This window comes from Alligator sinensis, unplaced genomic scaffold, assembly GCF_000455745.1.
Source record: "Alligator sinensis unplaced genomic scaffold, ASM45574v1 scaffold632_1, whole genome shotgun sequence".
Classification (NCBI taxonomy): domain Eukaryota; kingdom Metazoa; phylum Chordata; order Crocodylia; family Alligatoridae; genus Alligator; species Alligator sinensis.
Window position 1 is genome coordinate 1,211,166 of NW_005842408.1, and position 22,675 is coordinate 1,233,840.

The 22,675-nt window shown below is 47.4% G+C and overlaps 1 protein-coding gene across 15 annotated transcripts in view; it reads left to right on the plus strand.

Moving 5' to 3' along the window:
- Positions 1 to 22,675, plus strand: part of DLG1 (discs large MAGUK scaffold protein 1) — a 272,859-nt gene that overhangs the window by 213,408 nt on the left and 36,776 nt on the right. For all 15 annotated transcript variants that reach the window (XM_014522896.2, XM_025211513.1, XM_006029987.3 and 12 more), the window contains one exon: positions 6,997 to 7,111. In XM_014522896.2, coding sequence (XP_014378382.1) covers positions 6,997 to 7,111 — 115 coding nt within the window. The remainder of the gene's footprint in view (positions 1 to 6,996; positions 7,112 to 22,675) is intronic.

Genomic DNA, 22,675 nt, shown 5'->3' on the forward strand with positions numbered 1-22,675 from the left:
TGACCCGCTAAGTCTTTCTTGGCCTCGGTACTAGCAAGCGGAGGCTGCCGAGCCTATAAGTATGCTTCCGGGGTTTTTTCCCCAAGGTGGAGTACCTTACATTTGTCGGTAGTGAGCCATGCACCAGGAGCATGCAACTTTTGCCAGCTCCCTGGCGAAGTCCTGGTCGAGCTCTTGTTCCTGGTTAGGGGGTCTGTAGTAGACTCTTACCATTGTGTCCCCTGTGCCACGTTCCCCACGTATTTTAACCCAGAGGGTCTCTAGTCGCCCTCCCTGAGTGCCAATGTCGACTTGCAGGGAGGTGTAACTTTCCGTGACATAGAGCTACGTCCCCACCCCTTTTATCTGCATGATCTGTCTTGTTCAGGGTATAGCCGTCCATGCCTATGGCCCAGTCATAGGTGGAGTCCCACCAGGTCTCCATTATTCCTGTGAGATCGTAGTCATTCTTGTTTAGCAGGAGGACCAGTTCCTCCTGTTTGTTCCCCGAGCTCCCGGCATTGGTGTACAGACACGTAAGCATCCCGTTGGAAGCCGTAGGCTCCCTTGCATTCCCAGGAGGACACCATCCCAAGGCTGGGGTAGGAGTGGATTCCCTTGGGTGCCCTAACCTCCTGGTTTTGTAGTTAATGCCTACAGGCTTGCTTTGGTGGTTGTCCACCCATTCCCCGGTGGGCTTAGTTTAAAGCCTGGTCCAGGAGGTCAGCCGTGCTGGCTGAGAAGAACTTCCTTCCCAGCGCAGTGAGATGGAGGCCGTCTCTTCCAAGCAGACCACTGCCTCTCTCACCAAAGAGTGGACTGTGATCATGGTAGCCAAAGCCATCGTGATGACACCAGCACTGCAGTCTTTGGTTGACTACCTCAATCCTCCTCTCCCTCCTCAGCCCATAACCTGAAACCGGGAGGATTGAGGAAAACACCACCTGCACCCCCATCCCCCTAAGCCCCACTCCCAGAGCCCTGTAGCCTTTCATAACCCGGCTGGGATGGCTCCAAGCCATGTCATTCACACGCGCGTGGATAAGGAGCATAGGGTAGTGGTCGGAGGGCCGAATAAGCTTCAGGATCCTTTCTGCTGCGTCCCAGATATAGGCTCCTGGGAGGCAGCAGACCTCCCAGGCTAAAGGGTCAGGGTGCAGATTGCTCATTCAGTCCCCCTCAGGAGGGCGTCTCCCACAATGACCGCTCTGCATTTTGTCTTAGGGAGAGCAGGGGCGGTAGCTGTTGGTAAACTTCCCTCTCCTGCAGGAGCTGGCAGCTCTGCAGGCTCTACTGGGGCTGCAAGAGGTTCGTACCTGTTGCAGCGCTCCAGAGGGGAGCGACCCTGGTGCAGCGGGCCCTGGTGCCGTTGACCACCTTGGTCCAACCCCCTGGCTGGACAGTGTACGAGATCCTCGGGTCCTCCCTTGTCCTGGAAGGTGACCTTGGTCGACCCTTAGCCTTCATGGGGTGAAGGGCCTGGCAGTAGGAGTCGATCTCCTGCGTGCCATCCCTGGTGGCACGCAGTCTCTGGACTGTGGTCTGGAGCTCCTCTATCGGGTGCTTCAGAGACTCGCAAGGGGAGGTGGCCATGCTCCCGGTCCCATGTGCCTGGACTTGTGCCAGGCAGCCCCCACAGCCCAGAGCCAGGGGCTCTGCTCGTGTGGAGCCCAGAACCACGGGTCCGTCCTGGTGGAGGCCTCAAAAGTGCCAGAGAGGGAGGCCGCAGACTCGGAGGGGATCCTCAGGGTGCGGCGTGTGCCCATCCACACTGTACTGGTGGTAGTCCGGCTGCGGCTGTGACTACCTTCCCTTGGGGCTCGCTGGCAGGGTCTCAGGCCCTCCTGCACCAACTCCCACACTAACTCGTGCGCCAGGCCCAGAAGCGTGCCTATGTGTGCGGCTCCGGTTGCGTGGCTCCCTGGCGGGGCTGGGCCAAGTAGGAGCCGGGGGGTGGGGAGCATGATCCTCCTCAGCTGCCTCCCCTCAGCTGGGCTAAGTCCCTCCCGCCATGGGCCCCTGCTTACCTCAAGGTAGGCTGGGGCTTGTCAGGGGTCAGGAACAGTACTTGATTGAGGGTGTTTACAAAAATACATCCCACATAGGACTTGGGGTGCACCGATAGAGATTTTTGGGGCCAATACTGATAGCTGAGATTTAAGGAGGCGTATCAGCTGATACCGATCTGATTTCCAATACAGCTGCTTGCAGCTGGTAAGTCCGGTGTGGTGGAAGGGAAAGGGGGAGAGGGGAAGGGAAGGGACGTGGGGGGAGAAGATCAGCACCCCTGCGGTGAGGGAGGAGGCAGGGGCAGGCACTGCCTAGGCGGGGCAGGTGTGGGGGGAGGCAGCTCCCACTGCTGCTTGCAGGAGGGGCATGTGCCCCTGGATCTGTGTGGGGTGGGGCAAGGCGGCTGCAGCTGGGCCTGGGCAAGACTCTTGTCGGTGGGGGCTGGTCTCGGAGTGGGCACCGGCAGCACTGGGAGGATGCTGCATCCATCCCAGATTTCACCGCCACTCTGCTCCCAGTGCCACCAGCCGCAGCCCCGGCTCAACACCCTGTCTCCACCCATGCCCTGGGGAGAGCCGGGGCTGCAGCTGACAGTGGTGGCGCTGGGAGCGGAGCGGTGGCAGGATTTGGGATGCATGCAGCATCGTCCCAGTGTCACTGGCGCCAGCTCCGAGCCGATCCCCGGCTGTGGCCCGGCCCGCCCCGCCCTGCCCTGCGCAGATCTGGGGGCATATGCCGCCCCTCCCACCCCTCGTGCCCTCCCAGGGTGCAAGCAGCAGCAGGAGCCGCCCCCCTCCTTGCCCGCCCCACCTGGACAGCAGTGTTCCCTCTAAGCTGTGTGGCGTGCGCAGCCACGCAGGCGCACCTGGCAGCGCAGCACAAGTGCACCTGCACGGCCGCGCAGCTTAGAGGGAACGCTACTGGGCAGCACCAGCGCCTGCCCCTGCCTCACTGCAGGGGCATTCATCTTGTAGGGTGTTCCCAGGAGAGAGCACAAAGAAACATCCCCCTGCACCTGAAGAAGGGTGTTTGTACCCAAAAAACCCGCAAAGAACAATTTTTCCAACTATTTAGTTGGTCTAATAAAAGATATGACATCTACCTAAAGAACCTTGTCTGCCAAGTTCTTTCCAGTGGTTTAATATTCAAATGGCGCATTGTTTTCCTCTGTGGCCTGACCTTGCACACAGATTAAAGTTGAAATCTTTACTACATTATTTTTCCATTTCTTATTTGAGAGTTTTATAAACTGCCAGTCTTCTTACAGAAGAATTAAAATCTCTCTAACGAGCACCAAAACTCCATTGGGATAAACTGGGCAGCACTCGGAGGCTAGGGATGGCATCTTTGTTGTCCTGGATGGGAGATCAAGGCCGTTGAATCAACGTACCGGATGCTCTTACACTTCTAAACCGTAAGACTAGAGAGGCTGGCGCTGTCTCAGCTATTCCTGACTGGAGTTAAGTCTGCTCAGACACGACACCCTGTTACCAGCTGAGACGCCTCGTTGCCACTGACGGTCTTGGCACCGGACCTGTGCCGAGTTCAGTAAGAGGATTAGCTGTCCTGCTGCTGGCCTCTGGGTTGGAGTCCCTGTCATCGGCCTCTACACCAGAAGCTCGGTCCTGAGCTCAGCACCTTAACAGAACGAGCCCCTCGATACTGGCAATCTCTGAACATACCACTGAGCAGCTTGTACCGCTTTTAGATTTAAGGTGCCTTCTCCTCTGTCAGTCTCAAGGAATCCCCAAAGAAATCAAAATTACTACAGAAAATCAAATCTTATTTAAGAAGTGTCATTTCTATTTAATTCCCAAATGCAGGAGGCCTCCCACCTCTCAGAGGATTGGCACGAGCACTGAGAGTCTGTGCACCTGTTACTAGGAGGAAACATTTTGGCCAGTTGTCAGATTTTCCTCCTAGCCAGAGCAGAGACCTGCTGACGACTCGGTAGTGATGAAGTCTTGCTTCTTGCAGAACAACACTTAGCCATTTCTTCTCTTTCTCGGCAGCCCATTCATCATTACTGTGCAAACAAAAGGTTTGGCATCTTGTTGAGAGCCAACAGACCCTCCTTTTCTCTCCCCCATCCTTCCAGGCTGGGAGATTGGACTTCCTCCAACCAGTAGATACCACAGGCTATGCCGTATAGTTCCCATCCTTGCCCCACACAGCCACCCCTCTTCCCCATGTCCTTTTAGGGACCCAACTCATAGGAAACAACTGAAAAAAGTGGTCCCATATCTCAGCTAGGCGTTGCAAATACTGCTGCCGGTGTTTGGAGGGGAGGATTTGCATTTTTGATACTTCTCCGTATGTTTCGTTATTTAGTTCGCTATGGTTAAGACTTCTTAGTTCCTGTTCCTGTTCGATCTGGGAACTGTCAGCTCAGCACGAGAAATAGGATCCACATGGGCAGAGATGCAGAGAGAGAGAAAAAAGACTGGTCTTTGCTTTTTTTTTTTTTTTTTTTTTCCCCCCCCCAGTAGCAGGCTTGCATATGAAGTCCCAGTCTGGTACTGCTGTCAGAGGTCTGTGCTGTGCTGAGGGTCTAAATCAGTGGCTCTCAACCTTGTTAGATTGAAGGCACCCCTCATAAAATGCCCCCTCTGAGTTTTTCACTTATTTTTTGACTATGGAAAAATAACAGAGCAATTCTGTTTTTGCAAAGAACTCGGAAAGACCACAGCAGGCAGCACGTCTGTGACTCTCTGGATTCCTGTTTGAAATCTCTGGGTTTAGCTTTTGAATTGTGTGTAGGTGTTTGCTACCTAATAGTGCTAATATTGCACAGCACTGTGCAGGAAGGAGTCTGGGAAGGATCTCTCAGCACCCCGGGGAGAATCACTGGTCTAAAGTTCGAACCCTGTTGACAAATCGTGGAGGGGGCGTTGTTCATATGGCTTACTTAAGTGAGTCTCAGGCTGGGTGCCTTCAGATCCTTTCAAGGGTGCCATGCAGTGTTAGCACTTAGGTGTGCAAATGTGATTCACAGGATAAACCCAGAGTTTTCGAATAGGAATCCAGAGTGCTAAAGGCATTGGGACCTGTAGTGGGCTTTCTGAGTTCTGAACAGGTGGTACTGCACTTTTACATGGGCTTTTACCTAGTCACGTAAAATTGTCATTGCTTACGTACATTTACTGACTGCCACATCTTTAAGAGATTGTGTGACTATTAGTTCAGTTGCCATTTCTTGTTCCTTTCTCCATGACGGTACCAACTTGTTCGTTAGGATTCTGCAGAAGTACTTCTGCTCCCAGACAAGGGTTGGTGACTTGTGCACTGATCGCGCCTGCACCCCTCTGAAAAAAGAAACCCTGTACTTCTCTCTCTCTAAGGATCAGTGTCACAGTAATATAGAAACCCATTTGTCTTGGCTGTAATCGTTAATTAAGGTGGTTAGTGTTCAGTAGTGTTCAGTTTACAGCTAATTAAACAGATAGAAAAGAAATGTGCCACAGAAAAAGCTTGGCTCATAGAATTTTCTCTTGTAATGTGTTGTATATCGTTTCATTTCAAGTGTGTTTCCTCCTGCCTCTGGATACACTAAAAATCTTGATAATTTATTTTTGCATTTTTGTGAAGGTGAATGAGCCTAAAAATCCTGTAAGATTATGATGAGATTGGTAATGTGGCATTCACATTATTGTTGGAGGAACTTTGTGCTCTAGTGAAGAGAAAAGCTCAGAGTTTTGGGGGGTGGGGCTGATTGTCTTTAATTTAGTAAGATCTCTTTTTTCACTTGCATGTCTCTGAGCAAATCTGATTTCCTTGAGGGGGGTTGGAGGCGGGGAGCGGAGCAGGGGTTAGGGAGTAAAGAAAAAATACTCCGTTCTGTGACTGCCGGCCAGACGCTGCAGCCAGCTCTCGGTATAGTCTTGCTTTAATCTCAAGTCACATGGACTTTCAGGAAAGGTGTCTTGGTGTGGTGGTTGTAGAGCATTTCTTTTATTAGAAAGGTTTTAGATGTGGATCTGGAAATGCTGAAGTCCAAACCAGTCAGCTGAAAGAAAAATTGATTTGTTTTGACTGGACATTTTATATTAATAACACGTAAGTAAAGCACTTCAGAAAATGTCTGTAATGAAGAGGGGTCTGCTGTTAGACTGTGTTTTTGTAACTAAAATTAAGTGCATGCAGCAAGTCTAGTAACAGCTGCTTTAGATCACAATCCTTTTATACTGTATTGGGATTTAGCATTGCACATAATTGTGTACATGGAGTTTTATTTTCTAAAAGAGATTACATATCGACCAAAATTTTGAACAGAAGTCCTTAAAGATTATTTTTTCTCTCTGCCTTGTAATTCTTCCCCCCCATTCTTTACTTCAGGAATGAATGTTTTCCTTTCTGATGCCGATTTCTACTGCTCAGTGCTTTTGAATGATCAAGGATATTATAATGCTATAGAATACCTGTCCAATGCTGATATAATTTCAGAGCTTCCCTGATTGCCGAGGAAAGCCTTAGTGACCTTAGATTGGGTTTAAAAAATCTTCATTCAGCACTATTGATAAACTATCTGGATTAATTAATTGGTTCCTTTTGTTAATACAAAAAGTTAAATGGAAGGTGTTTATTATTTTATTACCTTTGCAGCAAAATTTCGTGTTTATAGTAAATTATTATAGATTGAAATCACGCTTGTAATCTCTAGTGAAATAAATATTTAAGTATATTTATTTGCCTTATTTCTGAGCTTTTTAATTAAATTTTCTGAAGTTTATTAAATTGATTCATAATAAAATTGAATTTCATTTTTTTTCTCCTTTGAAAATATTTACCTATTTTTATATTTGCACTAATGCAAGAACATGTAGTAAAGTACAGCCTTTTAATAGCACCAATTCCAAATCAGTTAAAGTAACATTTTAATTAGGTTGTTTTCTTACATTAAAGTTAATTTCTTTTAAAGTTTTTTCAAGCCTCAGCATGTCATCCAGCAACAAAATTACTAAATTTTGGGGGTAGTAAATGGTCCTGTGTTTTCTTCCTCTGTTTCAGAATACAGTCGTTTTGAAGCTAAAATACATGATTTACGGGAGCAGATGATGAACAGTAGCATTAGCTCAGGATCCGGATCTCTACGAACCAGCCAGAAGAGATCCTTATATGTTAGGTAAGACAGCGTCTCCAAATGTCATCAGATTTCTACAATATTCGTTCCTCTTCCCTCCCTGCCCCGCTCCCGCACACTCCTGTCATCTTGAATTCTACATCCAAGTTTTTATGGCCTCCATTTATTCATTAATGAATTGAACAAAATGCAAACTTCCAAACTTTCCAATAGATCAGTAATATTGTGTAATTAGATTTGCAGTAAATTAAATGTACCTGAAAAAGACGTTTTCATTACTTATGCATTAAGCACCCATATTGTACTTTACCAGGCTTTGGTGATCTTCATCTTCCTGGTTGCCTTTCAAGGGAAGAAAACATCCATAATTTTACTGCTGTTTTTTTTCCTTAAGTATCTTTTCAGCAATTGCTGCAGATGCTGTAAGTTGATTTAAATATGTGGACTGTTGATTAAGAAATGTGTTTAATACTATTAGTGCTGCTTACGTTTTCATACTTTCTGTATAACATGGTAAGTCCTTAAATAATAGAAGGGAGAGTATTTTGAAAATCAAAACTTCCTTTTGATTTTATGTAAATACACATTTATTTGGAATCAGTTGCTACATAACCCATTTCATTCAGCCTGATTCAGTTGCATATTAGGATTAAGAAAAATCATAATTCTGCATCTGTGATATCACTGGATATAAATGTGCATTTTAAACCTCCTAATGGCTCATCATTTGTCATGGCATGTTAACTAAAGAGCATGAATATAAACTGTCATCCTCCCAACTGGAAATGGAGCCATTGATCTACCTTACAGTACTTCCACCTGGTCTGTATTTCCTTTCAGTAACCTCAGGGATTCAGTTGCAACAGTGCCACATTTTCAGAAAAGGCAGTTTTACATCCGAGTATCATCTCTTTAGACTACTAACTAATAAAAATCAAGAGCATTTGCTTAATTAGACTCTTTATCTCTTATTTTTAGGGAGGAATTTATCAATATTGGATTATTGAATCAAATTCCTGCTTGCCCAAATTTATCTTAGTTTTATCCAGTTTTGTCTTAGTTTATTCAGTTTTATATTAAGTTAATCAAATAGTACTTGTTTTTTGTTGCCAATTTAAATGGCAGAGGGTTGTGTAACAGGGGGGTCTTCCCGGGCCTGAATTTGCCTTCGGCCTGTCCTCCTGTTTCTGGGCCAACCACCTGCCTTCTTGTCTGCCATGCCTTGATGTTAATTAATTAATAGTTGTTAATTAAGCGGGAGGCTGCCCATTTCTTGCCCCGATGCCAGGGGGCACTATCTGCGGCTCTGTTCCACCCCCCACCCCGCAGCCCAAGCCTCGCAGGTGGTATTTATAAATTCCTCTTTATGTTGGGGTCTCAGCCACTGTGGGCTTGCCCCTTCTCTCTCTAGCTAGACCTGTCAGTCAAAAACCCACTAATCAGGGCTTGACTCCAAGGCTGTAGCTCTCAAAGACTCAGCTGGGCTCCAGCACCCTCTCTGGCACTGAGGTCTGTTCACCCCCAAGTACTGCGCCCCCTCTGGCACTAGGGTCCGCTCACCCCCGAATACTGCGCCCCCTCTGGCACTGGGGTCTGCTCACCCCCAAATACTGCACCCTCTCTGGCACTGGGGTCCCCACACTGCAGTGGGCCCCCAATGAGGCCTCCTCCCCAAATAGCCTCAGCCTGATCCTCTGGGTATTAACATCCAACGCAAAACATAGGCTTCTATGGCCATAGACTGGAAAAAGGATAATACAGAAACAAGAGAGGCAACATGCCTGCTTACTCTGGATGATCATGCTTCTGGCTCACCAAGTGGCGTGTTCTTCCAGCAGAGACTGCGGCTGCAGCTGCGGCGCTGGGGTCATCGGGAGTCCCCCTCTCTGCTGCCCCTCTTGCCTTCTCCACTCGCCATTTGTAGGATCCTGGCCTTCCTCTTCCTGTCGCCTGACCGGCTGGCAGGGCTTGAGCCTGAACCCCTACTTGACCGGCCGGCCGTGACTGGAAGGTTCTGGATTCAAAGGGACCACCCTGTCTCTTAGAAACAGGGCTGGGGTTCCCTGTTCCAGGTTGGCAAGGCGATTTTGTGCTTCTTCTGGTAAAAAAAAAAAATCATGAATGCTGTTCAGGGACTTCTGTGTTAGATAAAGGTTGTCTGAGGAAACCTTACAAGTGTTGGAATGTCTTACTAACCCCCAGCGCACCTCCAGGCGTGGTGGCACCAAACTGACCAGCACCACGAATGAAAGGGGCCTGGGGGTAAGAATAGACCACAGTATGAATATGAGCCGGCAGCGCAAGCCAGTAGGGCAAGCAATACTCTGGCGTGCATCAATCGATGCATCTCCAGCAAAGCCAAGGAGGGGATGCTTCCGCTCTGCTCAGCACTGGTGAGACCACAGCTGGAGCTGTCTTCCCTGCTTGGTGCAGGGGGCTGGACCCGATGGTCTTCCGAGGTCCCTTCCGGCCCCTGACAACCTGTGAACGTAACAATCTGTGTCTGATTTTCTGTTTTCTACTGGCTACCCATGGCTGGCACTGCTTCCTTTCTCGTCTGTCCTTCCCATTCATAACCCTGCATTTTTGCCTTTGGACAGTTAAGAAAATAGTGTCTAGAAGATTTATTCAATTTGCTTATAAAATTTAAGTTTTACCCTTAAAATATAAATCTGTAGAGTAACCTATAATGAATGAGCAGTTGCTTAGCAGAGCTGATTGAGGGACACAGTAGGGATTGGCATGAAGAAGGGAGAAGTTTTCCAAATATTTCATTCCAGAGCAGCTGCCTCCCTTAATCCAAGCAGAAAATTCACTTTAATTAAACAAAATTTTCTGTCAGCTCAGGTTCATTGGCAGCAATTATTTTGGCAATGGGTTTGAATATATTAATTCAAAATAATAGAGGGAAATACAGTTGAAAATTCTGAGTGGTGCTTGTTAGTTTTATAGTGTGGGGAGAAAATGGATGGTCTTCTTCAGCCTTGGAAGTGCCATGGCAGCCGTTCAGCAGTGCTCTGTCTGCTCTGCCGCTGTCCCAGGGGGAAGCTCTGGTGCCTCGCTGCCGCCTCGGGTCTAAGAACCGTTCTCCGTTTCTTGCACCTTCCCCAACAGAGCTGCCTTTCAAGACTAACTCGCTGTTACCAAGGGGGATGCACGGGCCTTTGTGATGACTTCCAGCACCTGGTTCTTGCTTCCTCACTCCTTCCCAGCTGTAGCTTTACATTTATAGGCCAGGAAAGACCATTATGTTCTAGCCTGATGTCCTGTGACGCAGGCCATGGGACTTCCCTTGGTGAAGTCCTGCTTGAAGATGCAGCTGTTAGAAAATCTGTCTTGATTTGAAGGTTTCCAGCTGTGAAGAATTCATCCTAGCTGTTGATAGGATGCTCAAATGATTGATTACCCATCTGTTTTGAAAATGTGCACTTTCCTTCATATCTGAATTGGCCTAGCTTTATCTCTATCAGCCATTGGATCTTTGAACCTTTTTTGCTGGATGAAAGACCTTTCTATTGTCATTTCTTCTTCCCATGTTGATTCTTCCATATTGTGGTCAAGTCCTCTGTATCCTTCCCTTTTGACCTAAACCTACTGACCTGCTTCTGTCTGGCGCGTTTTTTCCAATCCAGCAATACCAAATACAGTGGCAATATAAGCTCTCTTTCTACATGACATTCTCCCATTTATACATCGAAGCATCACATTTTAAAACTTTAGCCATGGCATCACGCTGGGAGCTCCCGTTCAGCCAGCTATCAGCCAGTATGCCTGAGTCCTTTTTAAAGTCATTGCTTCCCAGAAGACAATCACTCATTTGCAAACATGGCCCATGTTCTGTGTTCCTAGCTGGATGGCCTCAAATTTAATCACATTGTAGCATGTTGTTATTTGCTTGCATCTAGCTCCAAGTTAGTCCAGACCACTCTGTATCGGTGATATCTCCTCATTATTTACCATTCCCCACAGGTGCGGGATGGGGAAGGATAATAAGTGCACTCTGATTCTGTATCTCTTCTTTATCATGCACTTAGGTTTGTCTCAGATACTGGAAACCTCTGGAGAGCTAACCTCTCAAAATATGGTAAACCGTAATATTGACAAACAGTTGTTGGAAGGAGAATACAAATGTATTAGGTCAAGAATAAATTATAATTTCAGCATCCAGTCCGCCAGCTTTCTACATGAATGACTAAAATTAACTCATTCGTTTAATGGCATGAATGCATTGTTACGTGGAACCTTTTTGGTCTGTGGAGTTTGAGAAAAGAGATATTTGCCCTCTCTGAAAACGGTGGTTTCATTAGCTTCCTGCCTGCATCCGAGCACCACGCCGGCACTCTGTCACTGAGCTCAGGAAGTGTCTAGTGTATGGAGTGAATCATTTGGGATTTAGTGGCAGCATTAATTTTCTTGGAAAGTTACTAAAGATGTAAGTTTTCACAGAATATAGCTGCAGCAAACACCTATTCCATATTTTATCATGTCCTTCATTCTGACTTGCAAAATGAGACCTGAATGACATACAAGGTATTTAAATTCAGGGGCTTGGTTCCCTCCTCCAGGCGTTTGGACTGGTGTTTTGGTTATACACCCCAGCAATGGGGTTTTTTTCTTTGTTAGAAAGATGAATGCGTGATGTTTCTGACACAACAGGCAGTAGAGCCCGCTTCATTTTTGTTCCGTTTCCTGGTGTTTTATTTATGCAATGCCAGATTACAATCTTGAGTTTTTCTGGCTGTTGCCAACAACCTTATGTTAGCATGGCAATCAGCCTAGCACAGCAGAGCTATCTGAGGGTTGATTTCCGCTGTCAGGAATGTCGGTAGACACAGGAGCAGATTGGAGCTGCAGGCTCTAACTTAAACTTGTCATAGCAGACAGTGAAGTGGGTCCAGTGCAGAGGTTACAGGTTTCCCAACACATAACGCGTACCTTAGGGTAGACTCCCCTGCTTTTTAATTGACCGTGTGCTTGAGCAGTAATTATTTGTTTCAGTACTTTCCACTGGTTTAGTTCCAGTTCCTATTCACATACACGTCACAATCCAGTACTCTACACCAGAGTATTGAACACAGCCTACGAGCTGGATGCAGCCTGCAGAGCTACCAGCAGGATCCAAGGTGTTGTGGGGGCATGGCCAAAGGGAGTAGCTTGTCATAAAATGTGAGGTTATGGGCCCTAGGACATAAGGGCTATGCAAAGCTTAGCATTAGTGGACATTAGGGCTATGCAAAGCTTTGGTCCCTGGTTTGATTTGGTGGCCAAATCTCTGAATCCAAATCAAATCAGGAGACCCTTTAATCTCTCCGAATTTATTCCGAGAGATTCGGAAAGATTTGAGAGCTTAGGCCGTGCTGACACGCCTTGCTTGCCCTCCCACCTCTGTCCCCACCAGCGTTCCCCCTCAGCTGTGTGGTGTGCGTGGCTGAGCAGGTGCACCTGCGTGGCCGTGCACGCCACACAGCGTAGAGGGAGCGCTGGTCCCCACTGGTCATGCTGCCATCTGTGCTGTGCCCCACAGCACAGCTGGATCTGGCCCACAACAAGCCCCGTGCTCCGGATCTGGGCCAGGATGAGCTTCATACCCTTCTGTACGCTGATCCTGATTATAGCTATTTCTGTTGTGAAATAAAACTGTTACCGAAGAGTTGACATAATATGCTGAGTGAGAAACTGAGATTTATTGCTTACAAGCCCCTCTGTTTTTAACTAGCTGGGATTTTGGTTATTTTGCAAACTTCAGGCCATCATTAAGGCGCTGCAGAATGGGCTGAAATTAAGGTACCTAGAATGAAAACAGGAACCTGTGCTGAGTGCTTTTGGCCCTCCCTTCCCCAACACGCACGTTCAGTAACTGCATTTTTTAAAATAATATTCCAGCAAGGTAACTCCCAAGTTCTGACTTGCTTTTTTCCTCTTTCTTCTACATTTTTTTGTATGAAGATACTTTGGTTACTTTATATGTTTATGGTCCACTGTAGTTTTGTCATTCTGTTTGCCACAAAAGAAAAGCTACAAAAAGACTTGAAGAATACACCTCAGTGTAGCTGACGTCTGCTTTTTTTATGTTCCCCTTATGCTTTCTTTGAAATGACAATTTTGCAGAGAGACTTAATTTTTCAAATTATGTTTCTCTTCTGTTTTGCCGTCTTTAGAAGAATGCCCAGACTGGGTTTGGCTTTAAGAAATGAATCTCAAGTCAGGTTCAGGAATTATGGGAAGCAAAGGGGGTTGTTGGTTGAATTCTCTAGCACTGAAAGATGGCGAAGTGACCAGAAAAGGTCACTAGCAGCATTGGAGCACACGCGGTTTACCATTGAGCCTTTCGAGAGGATCTTGCTGTGCATCCCGTGACCTAACTGGTAGGACTTAAGTATTTATGTTTAATGTCGTTCAAGAGTCTTCGCTCAAGAGCGTTCTGAAAATAAGCCTGATCTATTTGATGCTGTGCCAAAAATGATGACATTGCTTGATGACTTCGATTTTCATTTACTTAGCAGGTCTGTAGATAGTTCTTATAGATTGGATTCCTATGGCTCAGAATGCGTATGTGCTCCCTGGCTCCAGTACAAATACACAACTTTTGACTACCATCACACCAGCGTGCATTACACTTGGCAGCCTTGGGGCAAGGAAAGTCTGGTTGCCATTAGGAAATTCAGGTTTGCCTACAGCATGTCAGAACGAGGGTGGACAGTGGTTACATTTCACAGTGACAGGAAAGGTTACAAATTTGAAATAAAAATGAGAAATAATAACCAACTTGAGTGAGAAAGTGATCCTGGTATTGCCAAAGAGTAGAAGCCAAGCAGGGACATAGGTGGGGTCCCCTTGCATAGCCCGGATACTGCAAGTGTATTGTAGCCTCAGGCAAGTTTCCCCCTAACTCAGACAGACAATGTGGCAGCCTTTTTTGGAGACTACCCATTGTATTTCCAGATGGAAAGGTTGATCCTGGCTTCATAAGAGAGTGCACGTAACCACTTCTCTCCTGCTCTTGCAGGATTCAGCAAATATCAGCTGGCTCTGGCAGCATGCAGCTTGGTGTGCTTTTGTAAACTGAAACCTTGCCTAAAAGCTTTTAAGTATTCTGTTAACACCATGATCTCATTTCCCTGCATGCTTAGAGCTGAAGAAACACAAGTTTTCCTATGGACAGCGGTATATCATGCAGTGTTGGATTTCTTGGTCACGTGAAGTAAAATTGATTAATCCTGTGTTTGCTCTTTAAAGGAATGTTTAGGGCTTTTTGTAAGCAGGAAGTTGATGTGGATTAGTTCAGGGTGTGAATTAACAGCAGTTTAGCTATATTTGATTAATTCCATATGTGAAGGCTCTTACTCTGCAGTAAGGAGTGGGTACTCTGGGATGACTCCTTTTGTAGACAAGTGCTTAGTATGAAGTAGCTCAAACTTGATGACCATCCTAGAAGAGTTACTTTTATCAGATTTGGGGGATAGATGCACTGGGTGGCAGAAATGAGATTTTTGTTGCTTAGATTTACTGTTTGGATGATTGGCTCTGTTCCTGGTTGGGTTTTTTTACTGTAACTAGTGGATTGAGTTTATAGTGTTCATATACCTTTTAATGTTTCTGCATTACCATTAGTTATGTAGTCATAAGTTTTCAGAGCATTTTATGTAGGCTTTCAGTGGTTTTTTGGTATTTATTTATGTGCGCGCCGCCTCCCGATCCCATCCATGTCGCCATGAGCGAGCCGGGAGCGATATGCGGACCCGTCTTTGCGCACGCGGGCTGTGGCCAGCAGCCCGGGCACGCGGGGTCGGAGAGAACCAGTGGCGAGCTAGAATTAGTTACGGACACGTAATGGTTGATTTAAACATTATTTACTTACACCAAAGATGGTCATGGTGTAGGCTGGACAGTTTCCAGGTTCAGCTCCGCTTAAATCCTCGTTAGAGGACTACGACAATTCGTTCTCAGCCCCGGAGTTATTGAAGCTCTGCGGGTTCGGTTCTTGGCCCCGGAGTATTGAAGCTCCGCGGGTTCGGTAGTTTCTCGTACAGGAAGGGATACGTCTAGGAATTTATCGGCGACGGGGAGAGGCTAGAGGCTGTTCGTTCTTTTCCCCGGCGTTGTTAAAGCTCCGCGGGTTCGGTTATCAGGCCTCTATTGCCTTTTAAGAAAAGCTTTGGGTCCGTAAGGATCCGCAGCGCTTAGAGATCTTCACGCTCTTTCTCTCGAACTCCAATTGCTTTCTCTCCAACTTGGGCGGAAACCACCCAAGCTCTTTATACGGCTAGCAAGCCAATCACTAGCCGCCACGTGTGCATGTATTAGAATCGGCCAATAATGTGGCACGAATCTTCATACAAATGGCGGGAACTCCTTGCACCGTGCATTTCTTGGATGCAAAAAGAAATGCACCCTGCAAAGAAAGCTTCAAATTGGCGGGAATACTCTTTTGCACCGGGGTTCTCTTCTGCAGCAGAAAACTCCACCGTGCAAAGAAGCTGCAATTTAGCGGGAACATAATTTAGCGGTGCCGAAGCACACACACACAAAAAAACCCCACAACTTTGGGTTGTGACAATTTAAAATTGTTTTTCTCAACTTCTTAATGGGGAAGAGGCGTTTTGATGACAGTGCCCTTTATTAAGTAAAGTTAATTTGCAAAATGATATTTATCGGATTAAAGGAGTGCATGTTCATGATTTGGATAGGGGGATTGGCAGCCTTTTGCAGGTATGGACTAGAGCTTGGGACCTGACAATGGCTATAGGCCAGAAGTCTGTCCCTCCCACATCTCTCCCCAAGCAACCAGCTGCCTGCACTCGCTCTGCTCCACCAGTCTGCACTTCCCTTGCTGCAGATCCCCGACTCCTCTGCAACAAGGAAGCGCAGACATGGTGTCGCAGCAGGCTTCACAGCAAAGAGTACAGTGCAGCTCTGTGCCATTCATCTCCTTTGCCTCATCAGGCTTCTTATTGAGTTGGATTTGGCCCATGGATTATAGACTACCAACCCCTGATTTGGTGGTTTCTTCTCCTTTTTGTGCTCTTAACATTTCAGTGGATTATACTGTTATCGTCTCATGCAGTGACTGCTTGGCATGATGCTGCCAAACCCATCTTTGGTGCTTGTGAGCACCATTTTTAATTAAGGTAAAACTTAGAAGTTAAGAAAAATAGTGGTAGAAGTCATGGCTTAAACATTCAAGGTTCTTGCACACTAATTAGTGTTCATCATGCATTAAAATAGTCTCATAAAGATGCAAGCAAAATATATCTGCTATTTTAGGCAGTGTGTAATGGAAGAGGAGTTGTTTAATTTAAAGACTATGGAACATCAAAAGATCAACATTTGTGCAGTGTGCCGCTATAGCAAAGTAGTGCATAGAAGAGTTGGAAGAGCGTGTCCAGGTTTATAATTGTGTAATTTATCATTCTTAAAAGTTACTTGTGCAGTTATTAGGGGAGTTTAGAGTTAAGAATGTGGCATGCTCAACTGTTACAGGTATCTATTGCTTCTTTGGCAAAAGCATAATTGAAGAAAATATGTATTTGCTTTTTTAATTTGAGAGACTGTGCGCTTTGCATGCAAAGCTACCTGAGGAATTAAAGTGAAAGATCTTGTTCCAGTGCTGCCTATAATGAACAGAACCAGGGTTTCAGGCTTCAAGCTCATTTTGAGCTTAAAGCCTCAGGTGTTTTTGGAATGCTACAACTATGATCCTCGTGTGTAAAAATATCAGCAGAGCAGGTATTCCAACAATAAACTGTATGTAGCAGGATGAGGTTGGGCATCGTATTAGTACCCTCCTCTGGTCCTCCACTCCTGCCTACCTGGTCCCTGAGCCCTTCTCCCTCCCTCGCCTGCCATACCTTTGTTTTTTCTAAAATAATTGCTGGGAGGCTGCCCAGGACCCCAGTGGCCTAGCTCCTACCACTCTTTTCTTCTTACCAGTCAATGCTTTAAAGGTTGTATCTGTGGCCTGTGACTGCTCCTATAGCCGTGCCCATGCCTCACAGGTGTCAACAGCCAGTCATTCCAATGGGCTTTTGGCCCCAAGTCTAATTTCTTGCTTCTTCAAGCCCTTATATCTTCAGGTCCTGTCCCTCCAGGCACTGGACCCATGGCCCTGGTTCCTGCCTCTTCTGGCTATTTTTTCAGCTTGGGCCTGCCCTGGCAGACTCAACCCTCTCCATGTTTCTGTGGCACTACTGGGACCTCCAAACCTCCCCTTGCTGAACCCTTCCTGGTCCTCTGGTGAGAAGACAAACTGGAAATCTAGCTCCCACCTGAACACAATGTGCACCTACCTCAGGGCACAAAGGGAAAGAAGGTATGTTGTTTTTAATTTGTAAAGCCCCAAGTCGGGCAGCTCTACAGCCAGTGTAAAACTGGCCAGTGTAGTAGGGCAAATGAAACCTGTCCACGTAACAACCCTAGGCTTCTCACTGTCCTGCTCCCAAAGACCAATCCCCTCCCAGGATTCGTCAGCACACTGTCTCTCTTTCCCCCTCCTTACGAGGGGGATCAGTTCCTGTGCAGGGCTCTCTCCCCTGACTGTGTGTTGTTCTGCTTTGCGTTCACCCCTCTTCCAGGCAAGTCCTTATCTCGCTCTTCCTGTTATCACCTGCAGACAGTTGCTTCCTGTCCCCTGTCGCGAATCAGAGCAGCAGCCGGCAGCCGCCTGACTCACACCGGGGTGTTTAGATTTTAGAGCTCGGCAGGTGGGTAGTGATGGATGGAGTGGAATTAACCAGGCACAGACGCGTGTAGGTTACAGGAGTTTGTTTACTTACGTCGCCTAGATAGTGATGGACGATGCAGGCGAGCCTTTGTTCCGTTACAGCTTCGGTTACAGAGTCGAGTATACGCATATAACTTTGGTTACAGAGTCGAGTACACGCACGCAGTTAGGTTACGACGAGATAATGATGGACGTGGCGCCGGGAACGGACGGTCGCGCTTGCAAGACTTTCTACGTCAATATTTTACGCTGACGGGGTGATTGATTGGGAATTGATCAATTTCCCAATTCTCTGGTGACAAGCACAGGTGTTTCCTGTGAGATCCCCAGAGCTCTCCGCCTTGGGCGGAAACCATTAAACTATTTATAGGCAGAGGTGTTTTACAGGAATATCCAATGGTGAACCGTTATATGGAATCTTTAATTTTTGGCAGGTGGCAGCTCTTTGTCTCCTCAAGTTACAAGGTAGTGGGTTAGGTTTCTCTACCTGTTACGTATGTGCTACGTGTGAGGAGCTTACGCTTATCTTTGACCAATTATATATAGTTTCCCCTAACATTTTATTTCAGCTGACCAATTATCTGTAGTACACCACCAGCGTTTTGTTTCAAGGAATTTCTTGGCAGGGAAGTCTTTTAACCCTTAATATTCAAATGAAGATGATTTGAATGGTATCTCTTGCTCAGTGGCATGGGCACAAGTTAATTGGGTTGTGACATCCCCCAGGTATTAGTCTTTCTGATTACGAATTAATCGTGACTCCTTTCTTCTTCCCTTCCACCACCTCTTTGGGTCTGCTTGTTTACTCACCCAGTGGTCATTACTATTGGTCTGATCCTGTTTCATTACAGGAGCCTCCAGCTCCCTGTTGTACCATAATAATTTGCACACATTTTATTCTAATCTAATTTCATTTGCCATGAATGAATTGTAGAATCATAGAGAAACAGGGCTGGAAAGGACCTCCAGAGGTCGCATCTAGTCCTACCCGCTGCTTGAGGCAGGATCATCCCTGTCCAAACCATGTTATGCAACCATAATCTAAACTACATAAGCCTGCTCTCAGCCCTGACACAGTGCAGACCTGACATCTAAACCTGCTACAGGTAAAGCAGGGGGAACCACAATAGCCAATGTCTTGCTTCTATGAAATGTCAGTATATGCTCAAGAGTTCCTGGGTAGAGGGCCATGCCCCTTGCTACAGAGGAAGACAAAAGACAAAAATCCGCAGAACCCATACCAGTCTGACGGTGGTGGAGAATTCCTTCCTGACCCCAAATATAGTGATGAGTCTGACCTTGCGTAGTGGGGCTAGACCCTCTAGCCAAGACCCTCCGGCTTTGATCCCAGCAGGAGCATTGTCAATCCCCAGTCAAAGGCTCCAGCCTTGGCTTTAGACGAAAGGTTCCTGCAAAGAGGAAAGGTAGCAGGAGGGCTGGGAAGCCCTCCTGGCTTAATAGGGACATTGCATTCCTCTTAAAAAAGAAAAAAAAAGGTGTACGCACAGTGGAAGCTAGGGATGGAGGCCTATACTTTAGTGGCCAGCACTTGTAGGGGATTAGCCACGGAAGTCAAGAGCAAGGTATGTAGGCAGTAGAAGGAAAACAGATGGAAGTGTGGGACCCCTGCTTAACACCTCGGGACAGCTGCTAACCGACATTCAGGAAAAAACTGAAATCCTGAATGCCCACTTTGCTTCGGTATTTCACTGGACCATCAGGAAATCAAGCAAGATAAGGCTCATAGCAGGCATGCTGCAACTGACAGCCTCCCCACTGAGGATGCTGAACGGGTGCAATACTAACTAGAAAAGCTAGACATATATAAATCAGCAGGACCAGATACACTTCACCCGAGAGTGCAGAAGGAGCTGGCTGAGGTCATCACGTGACCCCTGGCAAAACTCTTTCAGAATTCGTGATGCACAGGGGAATTGGAAGAGGGCCAACATTGTGCCCATCTTCAAGGGGAAGAGGGAGGACCTGGGCAATCAGCCTAATGTCTATCCCAGGGGAAATTGTGGAAAAGCTCATTAAAGAATCCATGTGTGATACACTCATGGAAGGTAAGGTCCTGAACGACAGTCAGCATGGCTTTGTAGGTCTTGTCTGAACAGTCTCATCTCCTTCTACGACCAGGTCTCTCGCCACCTGGACACGGGAGACAAGGTAGACGTTATATACCTAGACTTCCAAAAGGCTTTTGATCTAGTATCCCATGATATCCTCGTGGGAAAACTGGAAGATTATGGCCTCAGCTGCTTGACGGTTCAGTGGGTGGAAACTGGCTACATGGTAGGACCCAGAGAGTCCTCATGAGTAGATCTGTGTCGTGCTGGCGAGAAGTGGCCAGGGGTGTCCCTCAGGGGTTCGTGCTTGGGCCAGTGCTTTTCAACATCTTTATCAATGATTTGGATGTGGGGGTGAAAAGCTCGCTGGCTAAGTTTGTGGATGACACCAAGTTATGGGGCAGGGTGGCCACGCCAGAAGATAGGTTGCTGATACAGGCAGACTTGGACAGGATACAGAGCTGGGCGGGCCGGAACCAGATGAAGTTTAACACTTTCAAGTGTAAGGTGCTCCATGTGGGGGCAAACAACCCTCAACATACATACAGGCTCAGAGGTGACAGCCTAACTTGCACCACGGCTGAAAGGAACCTGGGGTAATGATTGACCATTGCACGAACACGATCTGGCAGTGCAATGCTGTGGTCAGCGGGGCAAACAACACGCTGGCATGCATCAACCAATGCATCTCGTGTAAAACTAAGGAAGTCATACTCCCGCTGTACTCAGCACTGGTGAGACCCCAGCTGGAGAACTGCGTCCAGTTCTGGGCACCGCACTTCAACAAGGACGTGGAAAAACTTGAGCAGGTCCAGAGAAGAGCCCCGCTATATGATCAGGGACCTGCAAGACAAGCCATACGAGGAGAGGCCGAGGGACCTGGGCCTTTTTAGCCTACAGAACAGAAGGCTGAGAGGGGACTTGATAGCGGCTTACCGCTATATCAGAGGAGTGCATCGAGGGCTTGGTGAACAACTGTTCACCAGGGCACCCCTGGGGCAGACCAGGACCAATGGATGCAAACTCCTGGGAAGACCAGGACCAATGGATACAAACTCCTGGAACGCCGCTTCAGGCTTATGTACCAGGAAAAACTCCTTCCCAGTCAGGGTGTCCCAACTGTGGAATAAACTCCCTCCTGAGGTGGTGCAGTTGCCTACCCTGGAGGTTTTCAAGAGGAGACTGGACAGCCATCTCGGTGGAGTCACTTGACCCCTGTTGTCTTCCTGCCTAAAGCGGTGGGGCTGGACCCAAAGATCTGTGAGGTCCCTTCCAGCCCCTGACAATCTATGAACGTCTGACATCTGTGGCAGAAAGGGGGTGGGAGCAATCAGCAAAGCCCAGGAAATACCACAGTTGAACATAGGCATTGGTACACCTAGATCAAGGGTTTTCAACCTTTTTGGATCAGTGTACCCCCAGTGGCCAGACGCAGGGCCGGGGGGGAGGATGGTGTGTTGCCAGATGTCAGCTGGGGGGAGGGAAGCGCAGCTGGACACAGAGCAGCAGTAGCTGCCACATATGAGCTTCCCCGGCGGGCAGCACCTGCACTGCAATGTGGGATAATACGTGATGTCACTCCATCCCCGCCCACCCATACTTACCCCCTAGGACCATCTCAAGTACCCCCGGGGGTACGCGTACCCCCAGTTGACAACCTCAGACCTAGATCATCCCTGACCAGTGGCTGTTCAACCTCTTCTTGACACCTCTAGTGACAGTGAGTCCACAACTTCCTTCGGCAGGCTATTCCAGTGCCTTCCTGGTCTAACAGTGGAGGAGTGTTTCTGGATATCCAATCTAAACTTATTTTGGTGCAGCTTCAGGTCATTGGTCCATGTCCTCCTCTCTGCATCAAAAGAGAAAAGGTGCTTTCCCTCATCGTTATGGCAGCCCTTCAGATATCTGAGGAATATAATCCTGACCAGTAATGCACACATCGGGGGTTGGAAGGGACCTCACAAGGTCATTTAGCCCGGCCCACTGCTCCTGGCTAAACCACCCAAGCCAAGTGGCTGCCCAACCTGCTTTGGAGAAGGATGGAAATTCCAGTTTCTCTAGGTGCTTGGATCCACCCTCACCATCATACAGTTCCTCCTGATCTCCAACCTAAAGTCCCTCTGCTGCAGCTTGAGATGCGTGTTCCTAATTCTGTCACCTACAGCACTAGAGAAAAGCCTGTCCCCATCCTGTCTGTAATTACGCTTCGGGCATTTGAAGGCTGTTATCAAATCCCCCTCAGTCTTCTCTTCTCCAGACCAGATAACCCTAGTTCTTTCAGCTTTTCCTCAAAAATCTTGCTTTACAAGCCTCTAATTGTTTTTGTTGCCTTATGCTGGACTCTTACCAATCTGTCCACATCCTAGACAGATTGGCTGCCCTGGTGGCACAGCTGGTAGAGTGCTGCCACTCCAAAGGTTGTAAGTTCAATCCCCACCTCCGAAAGCACCTGCTCCTTCATTCAATAACCCACAAGAAAGCAGCTATCTTTCTTGGACATCCCTTTCATCCAGGGGCCCTGGTGGCACAGGTGGTAGTGTTGGTCTGTCGGTCCAGAGGTCACTGTCTGACCAACCTTGTCTCCTGCGATCATGCATCAGACCACTTAGATGTGGGAAACATAGTTGATGTCATATACTTGGATTTTAAAAAGGCCTTCAACATGGTCTACCATGATGCTCTTATAAAAAACAAACACACGGGGATTGTGGGCTGGCAGAGTCCACAGTCAGGTGAGTTGGGACCTGGCTAAGGGGTCGAACCCAGAGAGTGTTAGTGGACGGGTCTGTATCGTCTTGGTGGGAGGGGGGCCGAGGG